The sequence below is a fragment of the Thermobia domestica genome, chromosome 10 (genome assembly GCF_964235325.1).
Source record: "Thermobia domestica chromosome 10, izTheDome1.hap1.1, whole genome shotgun sequence".
NCBI lineage: Eukaryota > Metazoa > Arthropoda > Insecta > Zygentoma > Lepismatidae > Thermobia > Thermobia domestica.
This window is the reverse complement of record NC_137463.1, coordinates 209,301,830-209,326,884: the sequence shown is the minus strand read 5'-3', so window position 1 is coordinate 209,326,884 and position 25,055 is coordinate 209,301,830. Positions and strand designations below refer to the sequence as shown.

General features: G+C 34.5%; 2 protein-coding genes across 6 annotated transcripts in view; one reads left to right on the top strand and one right to left on the bottom strand.

Annotated features, from left to right (window-relative positions):
• The window catches only part of LOC145662965 (pre-mRNA-splicing factor SYF2), a 32,629-nt gene extending 29,152 nt beyond the window's left edge, over positions 1 to 3,477 (top strand). For all 4 annotated transcript variants that reach the window (XM_081729040.1, XM_081729042.1, XM_081729039.1 and 1 more), the window contains exon 6: positions 3,133 to 3,477. In XM_081729040.1, the coding sequence (XP_081585166.1) occupies positions 3,133 to 3,298 (166 nt within the window). In that variant the 3' untranslated portion in view covers positions 3,299 to 3,477. The remainder of the gene's footprint in view (positions 1 to 3,132) is intronic.
• A 3,786-nt stretch (positions 3,478 to 7,263) lies between these two features.
• Tab2 (TAK1-associated binding protein 2) overlaps positions 7,264 to 25,055 on the bottom strand; it is a 264,341-nt gene continuing 246,549 nt past the window's right edge. The window contains exons 9-10 of one of the 2 annotated variants that reach the window (XM_081729033.1): positions 15,129 to 15,193; positions 7,264 to 7,571 (exon numbers count right to left, since the gene is read on the bottom strand). In XM_081729033.1, the coding sequence (XP_081585159.1) occupies positions 15,168 to 15,193 (26 nt within the window). In that variant the 3' untranslated portion in view covers positions 7,264 to 7,571; positions 15,129 to 15,167. The remainder of the gene's footprint in view (positions 7,572 to 15,128; positions 15,194 to 25,055) is intronic. The other variant, XM_081729034.1, reaches the window with a different exon arrangement.

Here is a 25,055-nt window from a genome sequence, read left to right as displayed (position 1 = left end):
ATTTAATCATCAATAACTAGGCTGTAAAGACAGGACCTAAAGTGAATTCCGAACTACCCTGTTTTAGTCGTAAGGAAAAAGGAACAACCTAACACTATCACGCAACACAGTACCAGGTGCACGCCCAGAAATTTTCGTTGGGAGGGTCCAGTTGAAAAATTGGAGAGGGTCTGGACCGAGTGGCCCTCCGTGAAGGAGCTTCTGGTACATACATTATTTAAAAGGAGTTAGATTTTATTCTTGGGGTGGAGGGGGTTCGGACCCTGTCAACCCCTGTGGGTGCACACCTATAAAGCACTAACGTAGGATAGTCGCAGTGCACGAATCTTCAGTGTTAGTAACTCGCAAAGGTTACGTGTGCAGTGCAGTGAGAATCTCCATTATTTTGATCATATATATATATATATATATATATATATATATATATATATATATAGATAGATAGATAGATAGATAGATAGATAGATAGATAGATAGGGCGGGCTGTTTTATTTTTTTCCCGTTTGTTGGTGGTGGGTAGTGCGGAAAAGGTGTAATTGATGAGATTAAGTTTACACCAAAAAATTGACATTTTTGAGAACTTGAATGAATTGCCGAAAATCTATTAAAGTTTCGTTGAAACGCTGATTGTTGAAATCTTTTGACACTGTATCATTTTAATTTAATACGGATATATTCATGTTTAGCGTTCAAAATGCCTTAATGAGCTCTGATCAAGTATTATTTAGGTGCTGTGTGCCTTCTAAATTATCTGATTTTTTTTTCCTTAAATCTCCTCTCTGCGTATAAATAGACAAAAAATATATATTTTGTTTCGATCTCCCGCCGGTTTCTTTCTTTTGTATTTATCTTTCTTGCAACTTACTTCAGTTTTTCCATTCGAAGCGTAGATGGATCTTATTTATGGTTAACGTTGCGCAGCACGCCTTGATTACAAGTCCGGAAGTGGAGGAGAGTATGAAACGAGGCGGAGCGGTGTTTCTGGATAAAACCTGTCAGACGGTTTTTATTTCTCTTTCGCTTCACTCAGTTAGATTGGAACATTTGCTCAATATGCACGCGAAAACTTTTTCTCGTGTGATACAGTGCTTTTGTGTATTGTTAAACAATAAACATACATTACTTTGTTCTATACGTTGTTATAAGACGATTTTACGAATGGCTAGTGCAAAAGACCATTTTTCCTAAAGTTTTCCAAAAAATCTCAAATTGTTTGTGTAAACTTAGTGCCACCAATTGCACCTTTTCTGCATTACCCATCATGAACGATCGATTTTTTTTAGGCCCACCCTTATATATAATCCACATTGTCTCCACGCTAATCCTGTAACTCAACAATCGTCATATGTAAAGATTAAATCATTGCTAACTTTGGAGAAAGAAAAGAAAAAATCCCCACTTTATTGCATGGACTTAGTTCGTTTCCTTATATTTCGCCTACCTTTCTTGCTGTAGACTTCATCAAAGGGGTAAAAATTTTGGGGATAATACTTTAGTTTTTCTTCTCGTGTGCTACTATTTTAAATTCCATACAGATAAACGTCTGATCTTTATTGGACATAAAATTGTGAAAACACTGAAAACAATTAGAATACTAAAATGTAAAACATGCACGCAGGAGGAACTTAAGTTTTATCATAAGAAATATCGGCCCTCTGATGAAGTCCATAGCAGGAAAGGTAGGTAAAATATAAGGTAATAAACACTTCTAAAGACAATAAAAAGAGTCGTGTGGTTCCATATTCTCTTATTATAGGCAACTAACATTGCTTTGCTACTGTGCATGTTGCACAGAAGCTAGGGAATGTTCCGAGGTAACCGCTTTAGCGCTTTATTGCAAGAAACATAAAAATTAAGATATCTTTCGTTCAAGAGTTATCGTGTAAAGTAACGAACGTACTAACAATACAATCTTATAATTGTCCCTGGGTTATCTTGATAAAATAACCCACGCAACAAGAAAGGTTTTTTTTTTTTTTTTTTTTTTTTTTTTTTGTTTTGTTTCATGATATATAAAAGTTGCGTAAAAATGAAATCTGTAACATTGTTAACTTTGCTATTTGCCAAAGCTACAGGTTGTCCCAGAAGTAGGTATACAGTTACGTACTGATCAGCTCACTGTAGTTCATATCATTTCTTATTGTTATCCATCAGGTAGACTTAGTTTCTTTATTATTTGTTCTTAAAGCCTTTTAACTTATACCTTAAGCTCGGAACAGCAGAATCAAATAAAGCCATAAAGTAGAATGTTGTACTTCATCAATACAGGGGTGTATACCTACTTTTGGGCCACCTTGTATAACACTTTTCTATAAAAACACGTAAATGTAAGTAAACACTAGTATATGTGAATTCAAGCACATTGTAGCCCACGTCACGTACGTAAAATAAATAGATTAAACATAAATCTTGTGTTGAAGAAAGAAAAAGAAAACCTCATACATTCATCTGCTGTGATGGCTTCCGAGGAAAGAAAGTAGGACAAGAGATTTTTTTTTTTTTTTTTTAATATTTGGCGCTGCGTCATCGGTGTTTATTTGCTTTTGAATGAAAGATGTAATAGGAGTTGAAAATTATTATTTGATATAATTTCTGCGCGGAAATATTACAATTTTAAAAATCGTCCATTTCGTCATAATACATTTGTCCAGGAATGGCCAACTCGCAATATACTTGTTCAGAATTTTGCGAGTGCGACTCAAAGTTAACATAACACCCCGTGTTCAATTATATGAACGTTTCATAATTTCCTTTATTTTTATCCTTCGCCTTTGCTTCCAATAAAGGAGGTATGCAGAGAAAAGGCCCCTGTTTGCATGAAAGAGTAGAAATCGTGGTTTTCATTTTGCGTTGCAATACCTGTTTTAAAAATTAAATTTTTCAACTTTCGCGCATTACTAATATCACGCATGACCACTCCATATCACGCATGCCTGGGTGAAAGACATACATACATTGAGTATCAAAACACATTTAAAAGAAATCAATGTAAAAATACAAATGAGATAGTGAAGCAAAATTTATATCGTATTTGAAGCAAACCACAAAGAAGCTTATTTGTTTAGTACGGAGTGTACCGTAAGATCTTGTTGCAGAATCTAAATATAACACTTCTATTTCTTTCTCTTCCAGGATAGCGAAGCGAGAGAAGTACAGTCGACGTAGAATGCACAACGATGATGCGGACATAGATTACATCAATGAGCGTAACATGAAGTTTAACAAGAAGTTGGAGAGATTCTATGGCCAGTACACAACAGAGATCAAGCAGAACTTGGAACGAGGAACTGCAGTGTAGCGGGCATTATATACAAGTTGTCTTTTTATGAAATTGTATAAAGTTATGTACAAAAGAAATTCAGTGTATTGATGTGTCTGTCTACATGTGAATTTTCTCACAAACCTATTAAAAGCATGTAAATATTTTATCCATTTTGTAGATGTCATTGATATTTCAATACAGACTAAGATAATGTCTTTGAGAGTTTGTTTTGAGTGGCATAAACCTCATTTAAATTCTACAAATATTATTCGCATTTGATGTAAAGAAAATGTCCAAAGATGAGATAGATCTTAGTGAGCTGAACTAAATGGGTAAATCCTCATGCGTAGTTTTCGAGAAAAACGAGTTCTTTTTTTATAAATATAAAAATGATGCTGTACGATAACCACGCCATCTATTAAGGTGAAGTATACTCTTCATCAAAATTTTTACTATGCCTCTAGCAAGGCTGACAGTTAATAAGATATAGCCAAAAGTTATGATTAACTCTTAAATTTAATTTTTGTTTAACTGTAATGTGGCTCAAAGACGAAACATATATGAATCTGCAGATAACATCGAAGTGAACAAAATTAGATTCTTAAGGGTGAAATTATTTTGCGTAGTTTTCGAGTGAATCGGGAAAAGCGATTTTTTTATAGCGCTAAAATGTATGTCGTTCATTACCATTAGCAATTGAGGCGATCCACGTAAAAAGGACAGAGGAAAAAACTGTTTCGAGTAAACGCAAAAAGAAAGTGGTAATACTGTATGCTGTCAATAAAATAACAGTTACTGAGTTGGCAACAAACTGCATAGAAGATACATCCTTTGCAAGACGTAATTTCCCTATGACACTGTATTGCAGTTGGATATTAATGAGTAATACATGCAAATATGCAGTACGTTTATGTGCTCTTTTTACGCAAAACATTTTCGTAGTACAGAACGGATAGTTGAAACCCCTGTTAAAGTTTCAGAAACTATCTTTATTTCTTAAAATGTACTGAAACAAACTTATGGAGATTGTGAAATCACATGTTTGATAAAGACAATATTGTCATACCGTAAAAAAACATACAAACTTTTAACATCATTGACTTCTAATTGATTCATTTTGGGGTAAGGATACCTTGTAGTTCTTACCTTGTGAAAATCTCCAATCTTCTGATTCCAACCATTGAATCTGAATCTCCAGTCCACAGTGTAATGAATTCGATTATAACATATTTCAGTAAAGTAAATGAAACCTTCATTTTTGAGACAGTTTTATTTTATTTTTAAAGAAACTGTTCAGAAAAGGATCCCAGTCATATAAAAGGTCTGCGTTCATAACTTCAAAAGGTGATGGGATTTCCCTTCACAACACCCTTGCCGTTAGATAAGGCTTTGAATTACCAATCACCTCCTTTTGTAAAATTTTCTTTCTGATCAAACCATTGTCGGTCGCACTGGAAGAAACTATGCCTTCTGACCGGGTCAAGTTACCAAACCAAAGAGTAACATTAGTGATCAGACAACTTCTGTTTTGAACATCTGTGGAATCAACAAGCATATGACATCGTCGACTTCAAACAGGTTTACCAGCCTAACTTTTTGAGGTATTGACATGAAATTGGCACCGCTAAACCTTTAGACACAGGCGAATAAGAATATGAAATCTCCGTTAAAAGGGCACATAAACTTTGTGCCCGTTTTTACATAGACCGCCTCAATTTTTATTTTGCTGGAATAGATTGTTTCTTATTTATCTTCGTACATGTATTTAAAAAAAAATGCTCTAAGTAGTCTGTTGTATGCATTCTCCTAACGGTGATGTCTTCTTTACCCTAAAGGGCATAACCATGGGACATTAAACTAAAAGAAAATGATGCCACATACATTCGTAACAGTGACACAATACTACTTGTAAATAAAAGCATCCGATAACTGTTATTTGAAACAAATAAAGGACAGAAGATGCTTGCGCGCTCAGAGAACGTCTGTAACTGATAGCCTAGTAAAAATAAATGAATAAAATAACATTCAGCAGCCGTATTGCGTTGAAATGTACAGCGTTTGATGGTACTCAAGTCAAATCAAAAATGAAATGAAATCTTTAAGTTTTACATCCCACGGTTATGCCGGTTAGGCTAAAGGAGACGGTGATTATGAGAGATGAGTGAAATGGTGGAATGAAGAAAGTGGGAGGAAACGGGAGAACCCCGAGAAAACCCACGAGCACGGTGTTTGTCCACCACAAAGTTCACTTGGCGGGGACTGGGATCGAACCCGGGACCCCAAGCACCAGAGGTGAACGCTCTACCACTGAGCCACCACGCCCTCCTCAAGTCAAATCAAGTCTTAATGTTCAAATGGCTTTATGTTGTGGGGCATCATTTAAATTATAGGGTGGTAAACTGGTTTTCTGTGATAGCGTGGGGTATGTACTATGGCTACGCACCACAAGGCCAAAACTTTTAGTGCTCCTCCGAATTCCTTCATCACCAACGTGATGCTCTAATGCGCAAATGACCGAACGTGTGGGCAGCAAAAATTTGGCAACTGCTTTCGACACTACCCGCTCATTCTTTGATTTGAGTGAGGATCTCTCGGCCAAACATAATATTTCTTTGGTTTATTATTATTATTATTATTATTATGGTTTCTACTCTCCTGACGGCTTCGAATTTTTTACTGTTTCGCAAAGTGCAAATGATGCTGAAAGGAACTCGATTTGAATCACACGTAGACCTGGAGAACGCGATGCCTTTGCTGTACTTCATTTCCAAAGATATGTTCCAGAAATAATTCCGTGAATGAAATCGCTGAGAAAAATTGTGAAGTCTCAAGACACTACTTTGAAGGAGAATATGGCTTCCGACCTTCAGATAAAAGTAATTTTCGTGAAAAGATAAAATAGACCTCGTAGATGTATAATGTATGAAGAAAGTATTTCATGAACTTACCATGTATGTGTACTGTTCATACTACCTTTGGATATGCAATATTTAAAACAGAATAAAGAAAAACTAAAGGACTAAAGAACTAAATATATGTTAACTTGTGAGAGCAGTGATAAAGTGGCAAAACTATATTAATATGCAGTGTGGGTCATTTACTTGACGCAACTATTCAGTTCTCAGTTGACTAGATAGCAATAGCTGATTGATGTAAACTGTTATGATGTGGTTCGTGAATATGTTGTAAAAAGTGATCATACAAAGGATTTAAACTTTGTTACATTTGTAACTAAATAACTTTACAATGAATATAAAATTGTCAAAGGAAGAACGTGTGTTCGTACTTAAAAAGTGGCGGTTGTATGACCACAATTACCAAGATGTTTTTGAGCTATTTGTGCAAAGTTTTCCAAATCCTGTATCTCTATCTCAGCAAGCAATTTTTATGCATAAAAGAAAAAAGGGTTGTTAAGTTGCTTTTCATGTCTTATTTCCACTAATTTAGTTAAGTTTCAAGCTAATTCAAAATTGGCTTTATGGCAAGCCGATCTGTTGAAATGGATAGTGACGAATGTTTAAATGAAAGAATATACGGTTCAAGAGCATTTAAGAGAGCGTACTATTTCTGAATTCCATAAATTATTATGTATGAGTAATATGTTCTGTGTTTAGAAAATGTAATATGTGCACTGAAAATAATGGAGGATATTTTGAAAACTTTATATGGATAACTTTACGTAATGTTATGATACAACTTGTGACCATTTCGGAGTTTCGTAGTTGCTAAATAATTCATTTCAAATGCATTTCTTTTCGAGTGACTTACCTGACAGCTGATACCGTGTGTATTTACTGCTTTGATAGATTTGATTCATTCTACTATATACAACCGAATTGATCTTTATACTAAATTTAAACTTAGGCAATTATATGAGAACAAAATTAGTAAAATATTGTTGGTATGATTTCTTGTCAACACCGAAATTATGACGATTTAGAACTACAGTTCATCATGTGATCCAACCTACATAGAGGAAATATTAAAAAACAGGCTAGTGAGGAAACAATGATTTATTTTTTCCCTATAAATATATGTACATCTTGAGAGTACACAAAACATCACGGGTGTCACACGATTGCTAGGCCAGTTAACTTGCGTCATACAATGTTAACTGAGCACAGCGCACCGATCTTCTGCGTGGGCTTAAGTGAATAGCTTGAAGCGTTGTACCAAAGCATGTAACACTTATTTTGAACCACCCTGCAGCTCCAAACGATCGATGTACCTTCCTGCCACCCTGCGAACCTCTCGCTTCACTCCTTCAGCTGACGGACACGCAAAGGAGAGGTGGGTCAGGACTCGTCGACTGCAAAATAAAACAAAGAAAATAGTTTAATTCATATTTGCATAATTGTTATAAACAGTGATAGTATAGGAAACAAAATAAGTTTGATTTTATACTCAACATTTTACAGTTTGATTTTGTATATCTATTTTTATTATTATTATTATTTGTTTAACCATAATATGAAAGTTCTACACTATGCTTCCCGTTAGTTTTAGAATTTTAGTAAGTAATTTAGAGACAATAAAGAATATCGAAAATTTTCGAAAGTTATTTCAATGGAATTTACAAAATGGTATAATTTGTCTTTTGTTATAGGCCATTTAGCAAGTATTAATTGGCCTACTTCCAACCCTTTTCATGTTTACTGTTATCGAGTTACTTACAAAAATAAAAGGTACAGGCCAGCGCACCAAACATTCTCGCTCCAATTTCTTTAAGTATGTTATGTTATACTGTAGTTATTACTGAAACAAGTATTTGTTTAGGATTTAGATTTCTGGGCTTTCAGCACCTATCGCCATTTAGCCCGTCATGTATGAGGAATGTATGTCGGCAAGCACACTATCCGGAGAAAGGGAAGGAAGGAAGCGGCCTGGGACCTAAGTTAGGTACCACCCCGACATTTGGCTGGTGTGAATGAGGAAAACCTCATTCAAGAGGCTTGCCTAAAGCTTTTGACACTTTTTCAACCGAGTGCCTCTACCAGGAATCGAACCTGGGACCGCTCGCACGAAACCTGTATTTGTGAAATAGGAAACTAATTGTAAGGTTTTCGGAAAACTTAGTCCGAAGAAAACACACTCCGTAAAGTAAACTACCTCTCATTGATAATTCTAGAACAAATGATTTATGGGATATTGTTAGGTTATTAATGAGTTCAGTTGATTTTGAGTTTAGCGTCCCATTCAGCAGCGAGGTTATATGAGACGTGGACGTGATTAACGTGGAATCCGAACTATATGAGTTCCCGCCGAAAATCGAACCATGTCTTTCAGGTTGATAATGAAATATAAACAAAATCACCTGAGTCATCTTCGAGAAAATCGTCCGAAAGGAACTCACTTCCCAAAGATAAGCTACCCTTTCTGGATTTTAACCAGAAAAATGATTTATATCATAGTATGGGACTGTTAATGAAATATTGATATATAAAATATAAACAAAATCGTTAGACTCGTTTACCAGAAAATATCAATTTTTTAAAAATTTTACCCGTTAGTAAATACACTTATTTTTGAGAGTAGGAAGAAAATTCCAACCCTGGGGTAGCTTATAAAACCTTAAGTTTAAAATTAGGTGCGGATATGCTGAAAAGTATGGCCTGTAGGCTAGTGTAAATACATCGCGACTAATGGACATTGAAAAATCACTTTCTCGGTGTGTAGGAGGCATGAAAGTGTAAATCCGTTGAAAACTCAAATTCGATTGTTTTTCATCATAACTATATCATCATCTCTCGTGTCGTCGCTCAAAAGTAAAAAAAAAGATAAAATGGTGAGAAACGTAGTGAAGATCGTCAGGAAAAATCTTGCAATTCAACATCAAGAAATAACTTGCCCCAGTTCAATCATTCTTTAAGCTAGTTTGTGGAATAAGCAGTTCCATAAAAAGTTATTTTTGAGCGAACAAACTTGCGTTGTTGCTGCTTTTTTCTATTCTTACAACAAATTGAATATTTTGGTTGCTTATTTTAGCTGATATGCCACTACAGAGAATAAGATGAGAAACAAAATTAAGTTTTTTTTATCGATGATTATTGGCTATTTTTAAATATGTCTAGTTATCATGAAATAATGAAAACATTTGTTGCTGATTAGCATTATTTTATCAGTTTCGTAATTTCATTATGAGGGAGGGGAAGAGAACTACAGTGTTCCTTTCTTCGCTAAGTTGAAAAATATACACCACCACCTTTTTTTTTTTTTTTTTTTTTTTTTTTTTTTTTTTTTTTTTTTTTGGTGCAAAGTCTCTATTTTTGTCCGAAAGTAACGTATTTCAGTACTCAGGATTGTATGGAAAGTTTAAAGTAGCTTCCTAATAAACTTTTGAAAAGTATAGATTATTAAACGTTTATATATGTGCACTTAAAAGAATTAAAAATCAAGCCAAAAGACGTTTTAAGATTCTCATATCTACTTCAGAGACATCTACACGTTTGTTTCTGGCAATCTTATCTTAAAGTTCCGTTAAATATCACAATTACGCAGCTACAGTTTTAAATGATTTCCTGTTTACGAAATAACAATACGGGAGAAGTTATATCCAAGATAATTATACAAATTTAATCATTGGATAAATTGAAAAGTTGTAGACAATAGTTTTTAGATTTTATAGTTTTCCAACAGATGATTGCTATATTTTAATTGTACAAAGCCTAATTGGAAGCAATTATTGATAGCTTTAGAAAGTAGGCAGCTTCCATATTCATATTAGTCATAATCAAACTGTGGTTTTATACCATAGTGCATTGTAATTATTACGGTCCTCTGAACTATCTAATTTTTTATGGAATATTTCAGAATAGCATTATATATGACTACTTGAAATGCAATTAATTATAATACAGCACCTGTGTTTCACATCAGTAGTGTATTTCTGTTTACAAACGCCTGCACATGCTACACAGAAATCGTCATTTAAAATAAATTGAAAATTAAGGAATTAATCATTATTGATTTTTCTTCGCTTAGATAAAATTAAGAAAGAAAACAGAAAAGTTTTAATTAATTAGTTGCACTTTTTCAAGACTTTTGTAAGTTTACTTTTCGATTATGTTATTATTTGGTTTCATATCACGTATTTTCCCTCCGTTTTTTATATAGATACTAGTTGCTAGACGTATACATTTTTACGTTTTCCTACTTCAGCTCATAATATCATATAGTTTGCAACCTTTCTACACATTAAACGCTCCATAAACTTGAAAATATCTCCGGTCACAGAGAAGGTATTGCTTTTCATGGTCCGCTCATCCTCGAATGGGAATGAAACTCATGTTAAAAGAAAAAGGTATATATATATACGAAGACGGTAGCCGAGCGTGTTGAGGTGAAGAACTTGTAAAACTTGAAGAAAGAGGGCTTGAAACTTGGTCTCAGATGTTTTATGTATTTATTTTTAACATGAAGATATGATGAAATGATTAAAAGTGTAATTTTTTTTTACGTATGTAAATTGCAAATTTAATGCTTTGGTATTAAAATCCATGTTTATTGCTTACATTGCATTTTTTAACTTTTAGTTCCAAAACAAATACTTATGAGTTCTCAGTTTAAAATCTCTAGACTAATCAGTGACACCTGGATGGGTGTGAAATTAGACTGAAATACATGCAAATGAGCATTTAATTAGACATTTATGCATCAAACTAATTTTAAATTTGATAAAATACATTTCTATAGCAGAAACATTTGATAATCAATAAATCATATAACACTGACAAATTTTTAAAAATATATATATATTTTAGATAAATTTCACTCACTGGAATGAAGGTAACTTTATTTTCTTTACCACCACGAATACAGTTATCCATCACTTACTGTAAAACGAAGAGTTGTGCTTCCAGTTTATGAAAAATTTCCGTATCCTTTTCGCTTTTAGTAAGTAATCGTCCGATATGACTTGTTAAAATATTTCGTAATTCGCTAATGAAAAGGATTACGAAATTTCCACAATTAAGAAACAATAGATCTTTGCTGTGGCGCAACGTGTGAATGAAAAAATCTGAGACAACCGTTAAGAATATAAACTGATCATTCGACATTCAGTCAGTAATTATCAGCTGCTGTCTTTTCGAAAAGAACGACTGTCAGAAAAATCTCAGGTCTTTTACGTTGATATTGTCAACTTTCTCTCGCTCTTTCTTAAAGAGAGGTAATGGAAATTGAAGAACTCAAGAAAACTAAGTGGGGCATATATATTATTAAACTATTCTAGTAAGCAACCTTAAAAATCAAGATGTTACTTGTCTGTGGTGGTTGTGTTGAGGAACGGAACAATAAAATTCACTTTTTTGTTAAGTTGTAAATATTGGATGATATACAAGCCAGGCAGTTCCGCTTTGAAATAGCTTGTTTGGAGCGGGGTGAGAATTAATAGGGAAAACACATCCCACAGAAAACGAGTTCTTTTGCTATTGTAAATTCAATTATCATAATCAATGAAATAAAAGGTACATATTCACAAACAGTTATCACGACATATTTAGTAAATGGCATCTCTGGAAAAAGTGGCTAAAGAACGGGCTCTGTTATACTCACAGTCATACGCACATTCCTTTACTTTCACACATGTTTTACTGCAATTATAGTTATATCTATTATAATAAGGTTCGAGATGTAGATATGTAGAAGAACGAAAAGATCAACTGGAAAGAGAAAATAAGGCACAAAAGAAATTCTGAGAAGAATAAATGAAGAAGGATGCTGAAGTTAATAGTAAAAAGGAAAAGTTGGTTTGGACATTGTCTAAGGACGAATTGCCTTATAAGAGAGACTTTGGAAGGATTAGTTTCTCGAAGGAGAAAGCGGAGAACAAAGTATCAGCTCCTGGACGATATGAAGATCGAAACTTCTGATATCTTAACAGAAATTAAGTAGGATTTGTTGTCTTCATCACGATACATAATAACGCCCTTTCTTTGGGTAAACGAATTTGGATTAGTTATGGGTTATAGTGATATTTTAACAAAATATACATACGTATATAGTAAAGAATGTTTCTATTTAAAACTTTGGTTGAACGGATATATGAAACGTACTGGAAATGGCGAACAAAAATATTATTTCTAGCAATAGTAATAGTAGAACAAGTAGAAAGTTAGGAACACTTCCACTAGGGAACAATAACGCTTGGTTTTAATCAGTTATATTTTTGACTCATACTAAGGATGAGTCTTTTGTATTCATCAATTGTTTGCTAAACACGTTACGTTCTCAGATAGAAGGTTGATACGGCTGACGTTTTGTAGACATGTTAGTATTTTTCCTGTGAAGAAAGTAGTTTCAACTTTAAGATCAAAGAAACTTGAATATTTTTTAATGTTATTATACATAAGAAGTTTCAATATTGCAAATGATAAAAACTTCCTTTATTAGCTCAACAAAAATCAAACCCAAGATTTCCAACTTGCGAAACCGATACTTAAGCCACTACTGTAAGACTGCACTGTTAAGTAACAGGAAAAAACTCAATGTGAAGTGTATTTAGCAAATTGCACACGTTTACAATTTCAATGTTTTAATAACGACGAAACACACTGATTTCGGTTATGATAAAATGCTAAAGTGTTATGTAGAAGCAATAGTACAGAGTGTTCAAATTTAAATTGAATACCGAAAAATGGCATACAAACGCGCAAGGGCATGAACGAGAAAATGGTCTTAAGATGATTCGAACCGTAATTGGCACTCATCCACTTCCGAACCGTAACTGGAATCTGGTGCCTCAGAACAGTTTTGTTTTCTGTTTTTCTGATTCACCGAAAATATGTGAAAAACTAAAAAAGGTAATGAATATGGTCTCTCTTTCTAGGTCAAGGATGCCCAACGTTCTGTATACGTTATCCAAAGTTTTGTTACCAATCATACATTTTTTTATCATACCTAAAATTGAGAGTACCCAACTAACTAACTAACTCTATGTCCTATGGAACCCGGAAGTTCAATGCCGCGTTCACAAAAGCTCTCCACTGACTTCTATCCTTAGCTAATTGCATCCAGTTTCTACTTTGTATTCCTATCTCTGTGAGATCCATCTTAATATTGTCCTCTCATCTGCGCCTAGGTCTTCCTAATCGTTTTCCGATTGGTCTTCCAGTCAAGACTTTGAAAGCGTTTCTACTTTCTTCCATTCTAGCTACATGACCCGCCCACCTAAGCCTCCTAGACTTGACGACCCTAACAATGTTGGGTAAACCATATAACTTATGTTGAGAGTACATATTTTACATTAAATCCAATCCAACAGATCCAGTTATTTGAATCCTCCAACGTTTCGGACTTCAAGTTATTCTCGCACCTAGGACAATATTATCGGCTTATCTAAACTTTTAAACTTATATTACATGTACTTAGAAGAAATATGTATGACGGGAACTGAGTTACCACAATTAAAATATAAAAATAATTCATTAAAACTAACAGGTATAAAAATAAACTAAGTGATATTCGTATCTAATTTTCACTTGTAAAAGTGTTTCTGTATTTTTATGATATTTCATTCTTTTGCAATAAACATGTTCAAATGAAAACGATAGAAGCCCATAGCCTTAATTTACCCATTAAATTTTACATTAACTTTCGTGACTAGAAAATTCTTGTTATGTAGATTGTGGTAGCATATTTTAATTTTTATCGTTTATTTTTGGAGCTAATTTTAAGTTATTGTTCTCTTAGAGTAATTTTTATTAGAATAAATAATTTTTAAACATAATTTTAATCTGTTAAGTTTTAAATTAATTTTGCCAATTACGACAGCTTCCTTTTTGATGCATTCTTACTCCCTATATCCTCTCCAATATTTTTCGACTTTTTCGTTGAGTCTTTCTTCTTAATCTTTCCGTCGAACTTAATCTTCATCTGGTTTCCATACAATTTCATCCTGTTAAATTTTGATGGTAACTAATTCTTAAAATCAGTTTCTCCATTGCTTTCCTTTTCCTTGTTAGGCTGATTTTGTTTTAATTGACTTTTTCTTATATCATTTTCACCATCTTCATTAGCTTTCAGAAGATGTCAATATGAATATAAAGCTATTAAATGTGTCTTGAGTTGAAATTTTTACAGTTGAATTTTTATGTTGAATATGATAAATTTTAACATTTCAGGTTCTTATTATTTCCTATTTGTTCTTGGATAAGGCAGATTTTACTGTCCATAAGAAGTGAAAAGTTAACTGTTTAGTCGTTAGTTTTCGCCTCAAAATTTCAAAATCTACTAAGTGAGCAATTGAGGAACGTGTTTCCCTTTCATTTTTCTCTTCTAAGGTAGTCATTGTGTCTCTCCTGATGGCGATTTTAAGCCTTCAGTAGATATTTGATCCTTAGCACGTTTTTCAACCCAATTGAGAGAGCAAAAAACACGAGCACACAGAATGATAATACGTTTTTTATTAGAAAGCTCGTTTGCAAGCATGAGCCTAACCCCGAAACAGTATGTTTGGAAACGTTATTTCTAGGGTAATTTCATTTGTGTTTCTAATTTGAAATTTGGTTACTCTTCCGGAAGTAAACATAAAAGTGGATCCATGTTTTGTTTGTACAATTAAAGAAAATCCAGAAACTTTTCTAAGAATAACCAACTCTCGAGGAAATCGAATCTACTCGATCGTTTTCCTGGCGAATAGACAAGGACGCTATCGATAATGCAACTGTTTGCATGGATATATTTATATATTCTTCCAAAATCTTCATCCTGGTTTGCCTGTTTCGTGTGTCACTCATTTATGCATTTCTTACCTACCTTAACACTGGTAACTTCATTGATTGAGAAAGAATGCTGCAAAAATTAAAGCTACACTAAAAAATCGTGTCACAATACATAAAAGCAAAAAAGAAGCGTAAAATATAAGTACCTGTTTTAAGTGTTCTGACTCAGCTAGTTCCCCCTTTTGTCATACAACCCAACCATGTATAACTCCTAGAAAAAAATAAAGCAATGGTGTTAAGAAAAACACCTTGTATGTTTCTGTGAAAGGCTAAAAGGTTAACTTGTTTATAACATTATAACAACTATATGCATATTTGTAATCAATTGTTAGCATAAAAGCTAGTGGGAAATTACATCCAATTTGTCACAAATACATATGCACAAACGTTAATAATCATGTTGATGCAAGGTAAATCAGGAAATAATAATAATAATAAAAAAAATCATAAATAAATGTATTAAATATTATAAACGAAACTGATTTAAGCTTTGTGGGATGCAAACAGAACATTATGACTATTTTAAGTTTAATTTCATCTAAGCTCTCCAGTTTGAAAAACGGTCCATTCTCAGTTGAAAGAAACTAATAAGATTTATAACATTATAATACCTAGGTATAATCCAGTCTTAAAGTCCAGATCAAGGCAATTTAGATAAATATTGGTCCTGCGTTACATGCTTTCAGCAAGTGCAACTATTTTGTCATTCAAAAAACACAAATCTCTAGGAACAACAAATACTGCAGTACTGTCATTTAAAAAAAAGAAAACAAAATTCCGGCAACACTGAACTCCTTTAACTATTGGGTTAAACATTTGAGAATGACGAAGTAACACTGACGATTTAAAGAAAAAAAAAAAATAAGATTTTGTTTAAATAATCTGTTTCCACTTTCGATTCCTCTTTCACATTTATTTTTATTTATCCACACTCTGAGGATGGACCGCGTTTCGGTCTGTTAAGCTAGTTACTTTTAATAAATGAGTAAACTTTCATGAAACACAACAGAGGAGTTTACTGAGAAATAAATGTGAGTTCCGTTCGTCCCATACGATAACAATTACGATTATTTTACTTCTTTAGTAAGGGCAGTCCTTATTTTAAATAGGCAAATTAAGGATTGTCATAGCAGTAAACAAAAATAGATATAACAATTATTAATAACAATTATTTAGTATCTTACCTAACATTAAGTGTTATCCCAAGAAAAAAAAAAGTGAATTGATTTCACTATCACAGACAAAATGTATTAAAATAATTATATTTTCCCTAAACCTTTAGTCATCATCGAGCCAATTAAAATTATATGTAAACCAAATAATTATAGCTATTAGTTATTGTTGCTCATAGAATTAACTATATATTGGGTTGGTACATTTGAAATATCCAATTGATATGTGTTATTTCCAAAGAGAAAGCAAGGCATTACAATACGTAGTCAGTAGGAATATATGCAGGAATTTATTACGGAAGGAGTCAAAAGCTTTTTCGGGGCGATTCAAATTCAATATGAAAATAAAAATTATATTAAAATTTGTAAAATCACCCCTACAATTTGACTAAATTTTACAGAAAAGTCGGGATTTCGGGGGAAATCCGGACCCCAGGACTCACCCCTTGCATACGTTCTTGTTTGTTAGTCAAAATAGTCTCTGGCTTGCCAACGCGCAACTAACGACTGAATTCCACAATGAAAAAACACTGGAGTCTGCGATATGAAATCCTCAACTACAGTTGCACACATCTATCATCAGGGAATAATTTGAACTGCCAAGAAGTGACTGAGTTGCCGGAAGTCGGCAAAAGACGTCAGGAGAATACAGTGAGTGAGGGAACGTTTTATACTACAACTCATGGGAGAGTCTGCAATGTCGCTTGTATACGTGAACATTGTCGTACCACATGACATCATATCTGTTGACCATTGATGGGTGCTTGCGGACAAAGTTTGTGGTGCATTTGATGGAAAGTGCAACGATCCGCAGTGATGGTTTCGCATCGACGGAGTAAGGACATGATGGATCATCTTCATCATAGACCACCCTGGACGTTGATCGTGATCCAACGACTCTCTTCACAGTTTACGATTCTCGAAGTATTCATTTTTCATTAGAAGTGACAATCGATGCAGAAAACCTTCTCGGTTATTCCGTACATTCAGAGAACTCCGCATCTAAAGACTACGATCCATATGGATCGAAATCAACCCCGTGTGGCATCCACGAGTTCAATTTTTCATCTTACCGCCAATTGCACGAAATTGTCAAACGATAGTGGTATGGTATAAACCAAATTCGCCTGCAATTGCACAAACACTTTTCCGATGAACCAGTTTAACAGTGTTCCTGAGTAACTAATCAGAACATGTCGGTGGTCGCGGGGTTCATTTTAGATGTTGCGTCAGTGGCATGAAATTCCACAAACTAACAGCGCATGGTGTATTCATTCATCTCTCCAGCCCAAATTCAGTATTGATCTTTTCTTGCGATTACATGTGCAGAAAGTTTTATTTTGACATCGTAAAGGAAATCACTCGCAATGGTGTGCATTTCATGGTGGAATTTCACACGATCTTGTTCAAGAACACACTGCTCCTTGACAGAATGGATTCCCTAACGTATTTTCTGAACATGCAAAATGACTTGTAATGTACACCTGACCTTGGTCCATCTGTTAGTTTCATTACAGAAGATGGTTTCCCATCAGACTAAAACCAAGACACTTCAATCTTACCAACCCAATATCAAAATATTCCCGAACATATCCTGGGGCAAAGATTAATCCAGCTATCAGACATATGATACGAAACTCTTCGTATTAAATTCAGTTCTACGATTTAGTTAAACACGCTAATGCTTTCCGATACTTGTTATGGGAGAAGTTTACAATATTAAGATATCATTTAAGATCCCCTTTTTAAACATGTTAACATGAGATGATGAAATGTTATCTTCGTAATGAAGCACTTTCTATATACATTTGGAAATCAATACACATTTGTCAAATTAGCATGCTATTATTAAGGTCAGGACACGAAATATTTCACATGCATGGCCTGACAATATGTAGTCATGTTGCAATTTGGCGCCCAACTGGACGCTTCACAGCAATTTCCTGTTCTTTTTCTTTGTCCTTCTTCTTCTCTTCCTTATTTGATGAAGTATTTAGTGAATGTGATTATAATGTGCCTTATTAGTGTTGTGATAGCATAATCAGTATTTTCTGATGCAAATATTTATTCTTAGTGTTAGTTGAAGATCAATTTAGCACAATACAGGACCACAGACTATTTTAAATTCTTCATGCCGATATTAAATCCTCCTAAGCTTTTCCAATATCCGTAACCGTAAGAAAGTTTACGAGAATTATCAGTTATCCTAGATATAGAACACTCAACTTAAGATATTTGACAACCTTATTTTAGGTAGGAACGATCTATAGTGTAAAAGTATCTGATTATTCTCAACGATTAAAGCTAACTATCAGACTAAAATTGTCCTCTGGGTGTCAGAAGGAAAGAGACTAAACAGATTAATTCGTTTAAAGTTTGTGCCACTACAACAAATTGTCGGCAACTCTAGGTGATTGTAATGATAAATAGAATGACGACATTTGATACTCGTCTCATACCGCTGACATCACACAGCTTTTCTTATATTCACGCTTTTGATGTTTTAGTCTACACATGTCTCCATTTACATACAAATTCACGATTCACTTTATGCTGTTCTGTATAGGGTCACCATGTGAAGGCTTACCAAAAAAGGAAACAGTTTTAGATTTCACAAAAAGATATATTAGTTGACAAATAACTATTCTATCAGGCCTTGTTTCCATTGTACTAATACACAATAACACACTGAGCAAGGCTATGATAATATGAAAAAAAAAATCTATCATGTAACAGTTTTAACACAATAACTGTGTCTTCAATTAAAAGTTGATCTCCGGAGAGCATATAAGTGATGACCAACTCCCAAGCAACCAGAAGGAGTGGAAATCTGATGAAGACACAGTTATTGTGTTGAAGCTGTTACGTGATAGTGTTTTTTTTTTATATACATTACCACATAGCGTTGCTCAGTGTGTTATTGTGTATTAGTTGACAAATCTTTTAATGGTACAGTGAGGAAATATAATTTATAGAACTAAACTTTAATACTATCGATTACGGAAATAATAAGTGTGTTTCCTTTACGCTTAAAGTTGAATGTGTTGCATTTCTTGGAAAATAGAACATTGCAACAATATTAACCTTGAAGTTGAAGCTATTTTCTCTACTCCCTCGCATCCCCAACAAAAGAAAAAGACATCTTGTTTTGTATTTGGTCTAGGAATTAATTCGTGCGGGTGGACAAGAGATGGCGCAACGAACGGAGCGTCCCACAGTTCCGTGTATCCACACATGTGTTGCAAACCCCTGTCATCGCGTATCGTTCGTAGTATAGGGCAGTGGATTAAAGCGTCAACAACACCAGTTTGTAGTTAAGTGAACATGGCGCAATTTGTGCCTGATAAAGAGTTTTTGCGGGATGTCCTGCTGCATTACTTTAACATGCAGAAAAGTGCGACTGAAAGTCATCGTATTTTGGTGGAAGTGTATGGTGACCATGCTCTAGCTGAGCGAACGTGTCAGAAGTGGTTTGCACGGTTTAGAAGTGGTGATTTCGGCTTGGCAGACCAAGAGCGAGCTGGACAGCCAAAAAAATTTCAAGACGAAGAATTGACAGCATTGCTCGAGCAGGATTCGTGTCAAACGCAGGAACAACTTGCAGCAGCATTAGGCGTTGATCAAACAACAGTCTCCAAACGCTTGAAAGCCATGGGAATGATTCAAAAGATGTCACATTGGGTTCCATATGAATTGAAAGACAGAGACGTTGAAAGACGAAAAACCATTTGCGAATTGCTGCTTCAACGACAGAGCAGAAAGGGGTTTCTGCATCGAATTATTACGGGTGATGAGAAGTGGATCCATTACGAGAACCCTAAACGAAAAAAGGCCTGGGTGAAACCAGGTGAACCAGGTCCATCACAACCAAAACGAGATATTCACTGTGCAAAGGTTATGCTGTGCATATGGTGGGATATGAAAGGTGTGGTGTACTATGAGCTGCTGCAACCGGGTGAAACTATGAATGGAGAACGTTATCGACGACAATTAATGCGTTTGAAGCAAGCTCTGGCCAGAACACGACCAGAATGGGAGAACAGACATGATAAACTTATTGTTCAACATGATAACGCTCGCCCACATGTCGCGAAACCGGTCAAAACCTATTTAGAAAATGTCGGATGGGAAGTTTTACCCCACCCGCCGTATTCACCAGACGTTGCTCCTTCGGACTACTACTTGTTCGATTGCATGAACAACGATTTGATTGGACAGCGGTTTACTTCTTCAGAAGATATCGAAACATGGGTCTCTGACTGGATCGCTTCCAAGGATGAGGACTTCTTTCGCCACGGAATCCGTACATTGCCTGACAGATGGGCGAAAGTGGTGGCTAGCGATGGACAATATTTTTCTTAAGGTATTTATGTATTTTGTGTTTGTACTACAGCTTCAATGTGTGCGTACCAACCGCACGAATTAATTCCTAGACCAAATAGAATTACATAATTTCCCATGTACGGCCTGGTAAATATATTTCCTAAGCCCAGAGTAATTATACTGGTATTTACTTTGAAATTTACATCCCACAGTTATGCCTTATATACTAAAAAATTGTAGAAAATTAGCTATAAGTTGAAATGTACACAAATATTCACACTCAAAGCGGGAATTAAACGATAACTAGCAGGTGTTGTGTTCTCCAGTTTAATCTGCAGACCTCTCGACTAGCAGTAGCATAGAGTATTATTCATTTTTTTACTTTTCCAGCAGATAGAAAACATGCAATTCATTGTCTTACCTTTCAAGAGTTTTATTAGTAGTAGTTTTAATAAGGAAATAAAATTCTTGCACACGTGAAAAAAGACAGTTGAAGACCTAAAAAGTAAGTAGTGTTAGAACAATACCAACAACTATAAAATAAGTATTAATACTAATATTCAGAACAGTCAAATGAAAGTTTGAAATTTTACACACACACACATATACGTAACTCATATAACAGAATAAGTCAAAATGACGTTCCTGATTTCAGTTATTTGTTATGCGAAGTCAGTATGGTCTTTCTTGTTGAAAGGAAGTTGCTTCACAAGATATTTGCTTCAAATTTTATTTCCTCACTGTCACTTTTGTGTCCTTCAAAAAGGAATTTTGTCAAAATAAGAAAAACGGCGACTAGTGGGCACCACACGGCATTTTGTATTTTTGGGTTTCATTTGACCAAGTCTATCGCGATCGTTTAACAGCATTTCTGCATAAAATTGAGAATTGATTTAGCGTCCGGCAAGCCAACTCGAAAGTAGTGTTCGGACTTACAAGATAATGGCTGCGTGCAAGCGATAATAAAAGGTCATCTAAGGACACGGGAAGGAACAATAAAGTATGTTCGTACAACCCTCTGAAGCAGACCTCAGTGCATCAATCTACTGAGCGGTCTAAAACTATGTTTCCGCAGAATGCTGTATGATAAGTTCAGTGGCAGTGTCTGGTAATGAAACCATACTGGAGCAATTTTCAAACGGCGTATCCTGACAGACTAATGTAACGCAACAGAACCACTGGTGTATTGGGAGAAAGTTAATATGTTACGGAATATAATGCACGCTCTGTAGAAGACTTATTATTCACACATTTTAAAACTGTAATAATAACTGTTTCTGGTTATTTGAAAGGCACTTGGACATTACCTATGGAAAAAATTGTAGTATTTTTATAGGTGTATCGTAGGGATTTAAATTACACAGTGTACCAAATTCTGAAAAAAAAATTGAAAAACTCTATCATACTGACTGCAGTTGCTACAAGCTCTGACTTAAATTTTGAGAGTGTCTTTGCAAAAATAAGCTTGTGTCTGGTGGCGAAATAATATCCCACATTTTTAGAAAGGTGAATGAAAATAATGTGAAGATTTGAAGTACTGAAATTTTAAGGAAGAGTTTGCAAAGGAATATGATTCCCCAAAATAAGATTTAGGATCTTTCTTTTCCTGCATTGAAGTATCTAAACAATGTGACACAATGCTATTGGCGAAGCTCGAGGAAAATGTCATGACTTTGAGAAGAATGGTGTGTAACCGCGTTACCATCGTGACGTTCGGCTATCTCAATGGCATACTATCTTAACGTTAGTGTGGAAACAGCATAAGCAGTTCACAATATTGTTCACTTTTGAATTCATCTTGTGTAATTGCTTAGTAATTTCAGTACATATAAATTTATGGCATATCACATAGTAAAATAACTTGCCACGATCCTCGCATTTTTACTAGATTCAAATGTGTTGGATTGTTTTACCAGTCACCTCGCTACCGCGAAGCATTAATTCACTCATTCAGTGTATCTTCTGCTATTCCTTTGCTACTGGTATAATTTGAAAAACTAGTTCCATTTCACTACTTATTTGTATAATCATAAAATCGACAGATTTGCGAATAAGCGTTCTTTACTCTGGAACATTAAACATAAGAATCACCGCAACAGATAAGTAGTACTTAATAAATGATGGGAAAAGATAGCAGAAGAACTGAAAGTTTCAGTTGTTTATTTGTTACAGTACTTGAATCTTTCACATATTCTTTACAGACTCTTTTGTCAAAAATTCTGAATAAACGAGATACAGTAATTGGACAAACAGTTACAAATACTGTTTATGAGGTAAACGAATTAAAATAGATTGCAGAAATATATGTACAATTAACACAAGTGAAAGTTCGTATATAAACATCTCATTTATATTGCTATTACTTGAATCTGTTATAACACACGCTTTTGTCTCCGTAAACATGAAAAGATACATGTGGCAGATCTACAACACAGAGCACTACTTCGGATTAGGGATGCAAAATTTAGAGGCATCTCAGTCTACTTCCGTACATGGTGTCGTGCAAATTAAATGCTATAAAACGCGGTGCCTATTCAGTTTTATTATTCCGTTACGTAAATAAAAATGTGGTGAAACTAGTATCTGATTTCACTTGGGGATGGGCATATTTACAGAAGTTCAGCAGCATCTTTCTCTCAGGCAAATTGCGCGGTGAGATGGTTAAAACCTGCTTGGCAGAGTGAGAAGTGCAACTAGTTGAAGCGTACTTCGGAAAATTAAGTACTACCACTTATTAGAATACTGACGAACTTGTATGCACATTCCTGTAGCCGGTGCAGTAACCGATCCCAACAAGCTAAACAGCAGTTTGATAGAAGCTTAGTGTAATAGGTAGTATATATGTACTACGCATACAGCAAATTTATATACGGAAGAAGTAACAATAATTCGTTCTTTTTCCTTTTTATGTACATTTGCTTTAAATGAAATAATCGATCATTCCAGGTGATATTTCCAGGTTATATGGATCACGATTTACAAATTTATAAATCTATATATAATGTAAATAACGATTATATTTTTCCCGACCAGAAGTTTCTTTATCCATTATGCATGTATATGTATAGAATGTGTATATAGGTAGAGAAGTTCTGCAAAACAAACTAATTTATCTTACAAAATAATCCCTACCAAACAGCCAGGTAAGACTGAAAGAGAAATGAGTTCTAAGAAGTGAAACTCCGTACTTAAAATTCCCAGACTTTTCCAAGTTTTCTCACTTTCCATGAAATTCCTTGAGTTTTCCAGGTCGATGGGAATCCTGTCACTGATATCAAGAACATTTCTTACAGGAAACCTCACTAGTTCTAAACCACTTAGACACTTAAGTTTCCCAAACAGCTCTTTGTGTCCTGAGTAACACAGTAAAAGTTAAAAACTTATCTCCTATAGGTTAACGAGAAAACCGATTTGAAAGTTTGATATATCATTTTATGAGTGCAGAGATCTATACCAGTTGAAAATACTAATTTATGGTTACTGGTTTCTCTGACTAATTAAGTTTAATCTGCCTACGAAGTTTCATTACCACTACCACAACACTCACTAACTCAGAGAAAGTCAAATTCAGAAATTATCATCTTTCAAATGACTGTATTTATCATTTAATAGCTGCCGCTACTGTAGCACTAACACGTTATTAAAAACAGTACTACTCATCCGTTGCAATTGTGAGCTAGATCGGACGTTTGGGAATTTCAGCTCTGTAGATAAAATAATCGAAGTGCTATTAATCCTTAATATACAGTATATTAAATGCCGCTCGATTCGCTTAACGTGGCTAATATGGACGAAAAACTCTCATTTCAAGACTTCAAGTAATGCAACACGTAATGAGGAGTTCCTCCGAAATAATTATTGGCAAGTACGAGGATGACAACAACGTGACAATGGCTCGCTTGTTTTCTGAAGACAAGGTATACGAGTCAGTCGAATGATATGCCTTTAGCAGTTTAATAAATCCTCTCTTTCTGCTCCTCATATTCCGAGTGTTATAAGTAGCTAAAATTTCAAGTTCCAGTTCCTCAGAATTAGTGAGTGCTGTGGTAATGAAATATTGTACGCAGATTAAAACTTAACTAGTTAAACAGTGTTTCCAACTGATCTAGACATCTGTATTAGAATATTGTATTGTATTGTATCAAACTTTCAAGTTGATTTTCTCGTTAAGTTTAATTTTACTATGTTGCTCAGGACATAAAGGGTTATTTGGAAAAGTAAGTAGCTCCTTCGGAACTCATGCGATTCCCGTATTAGGTTTATTCCGTATTTTCTCCTTTATTATACACATTTGAAGTGAATTATTATCAAAAGATACTCTCTCGATCAAGAGTGAATAAATCAACTAACAAATTACTAACTTTAATATTTACTGTCATTATTTAGATACACTCATAACTCCGTGGACCATCTATCGTTGTTTGAGAAAGAAAAATTGAATAAGAATTATTAGACAGTTAAAATTCGTTAAAGAATCTTTCCATCTATTCAAAGTGCTATATGTATCAGTGAGAATTGTTCCGTCGACTAGCTCTAATATGGAAAGTCGGGAGGTTGATAAACTAGTGCATTACGAAC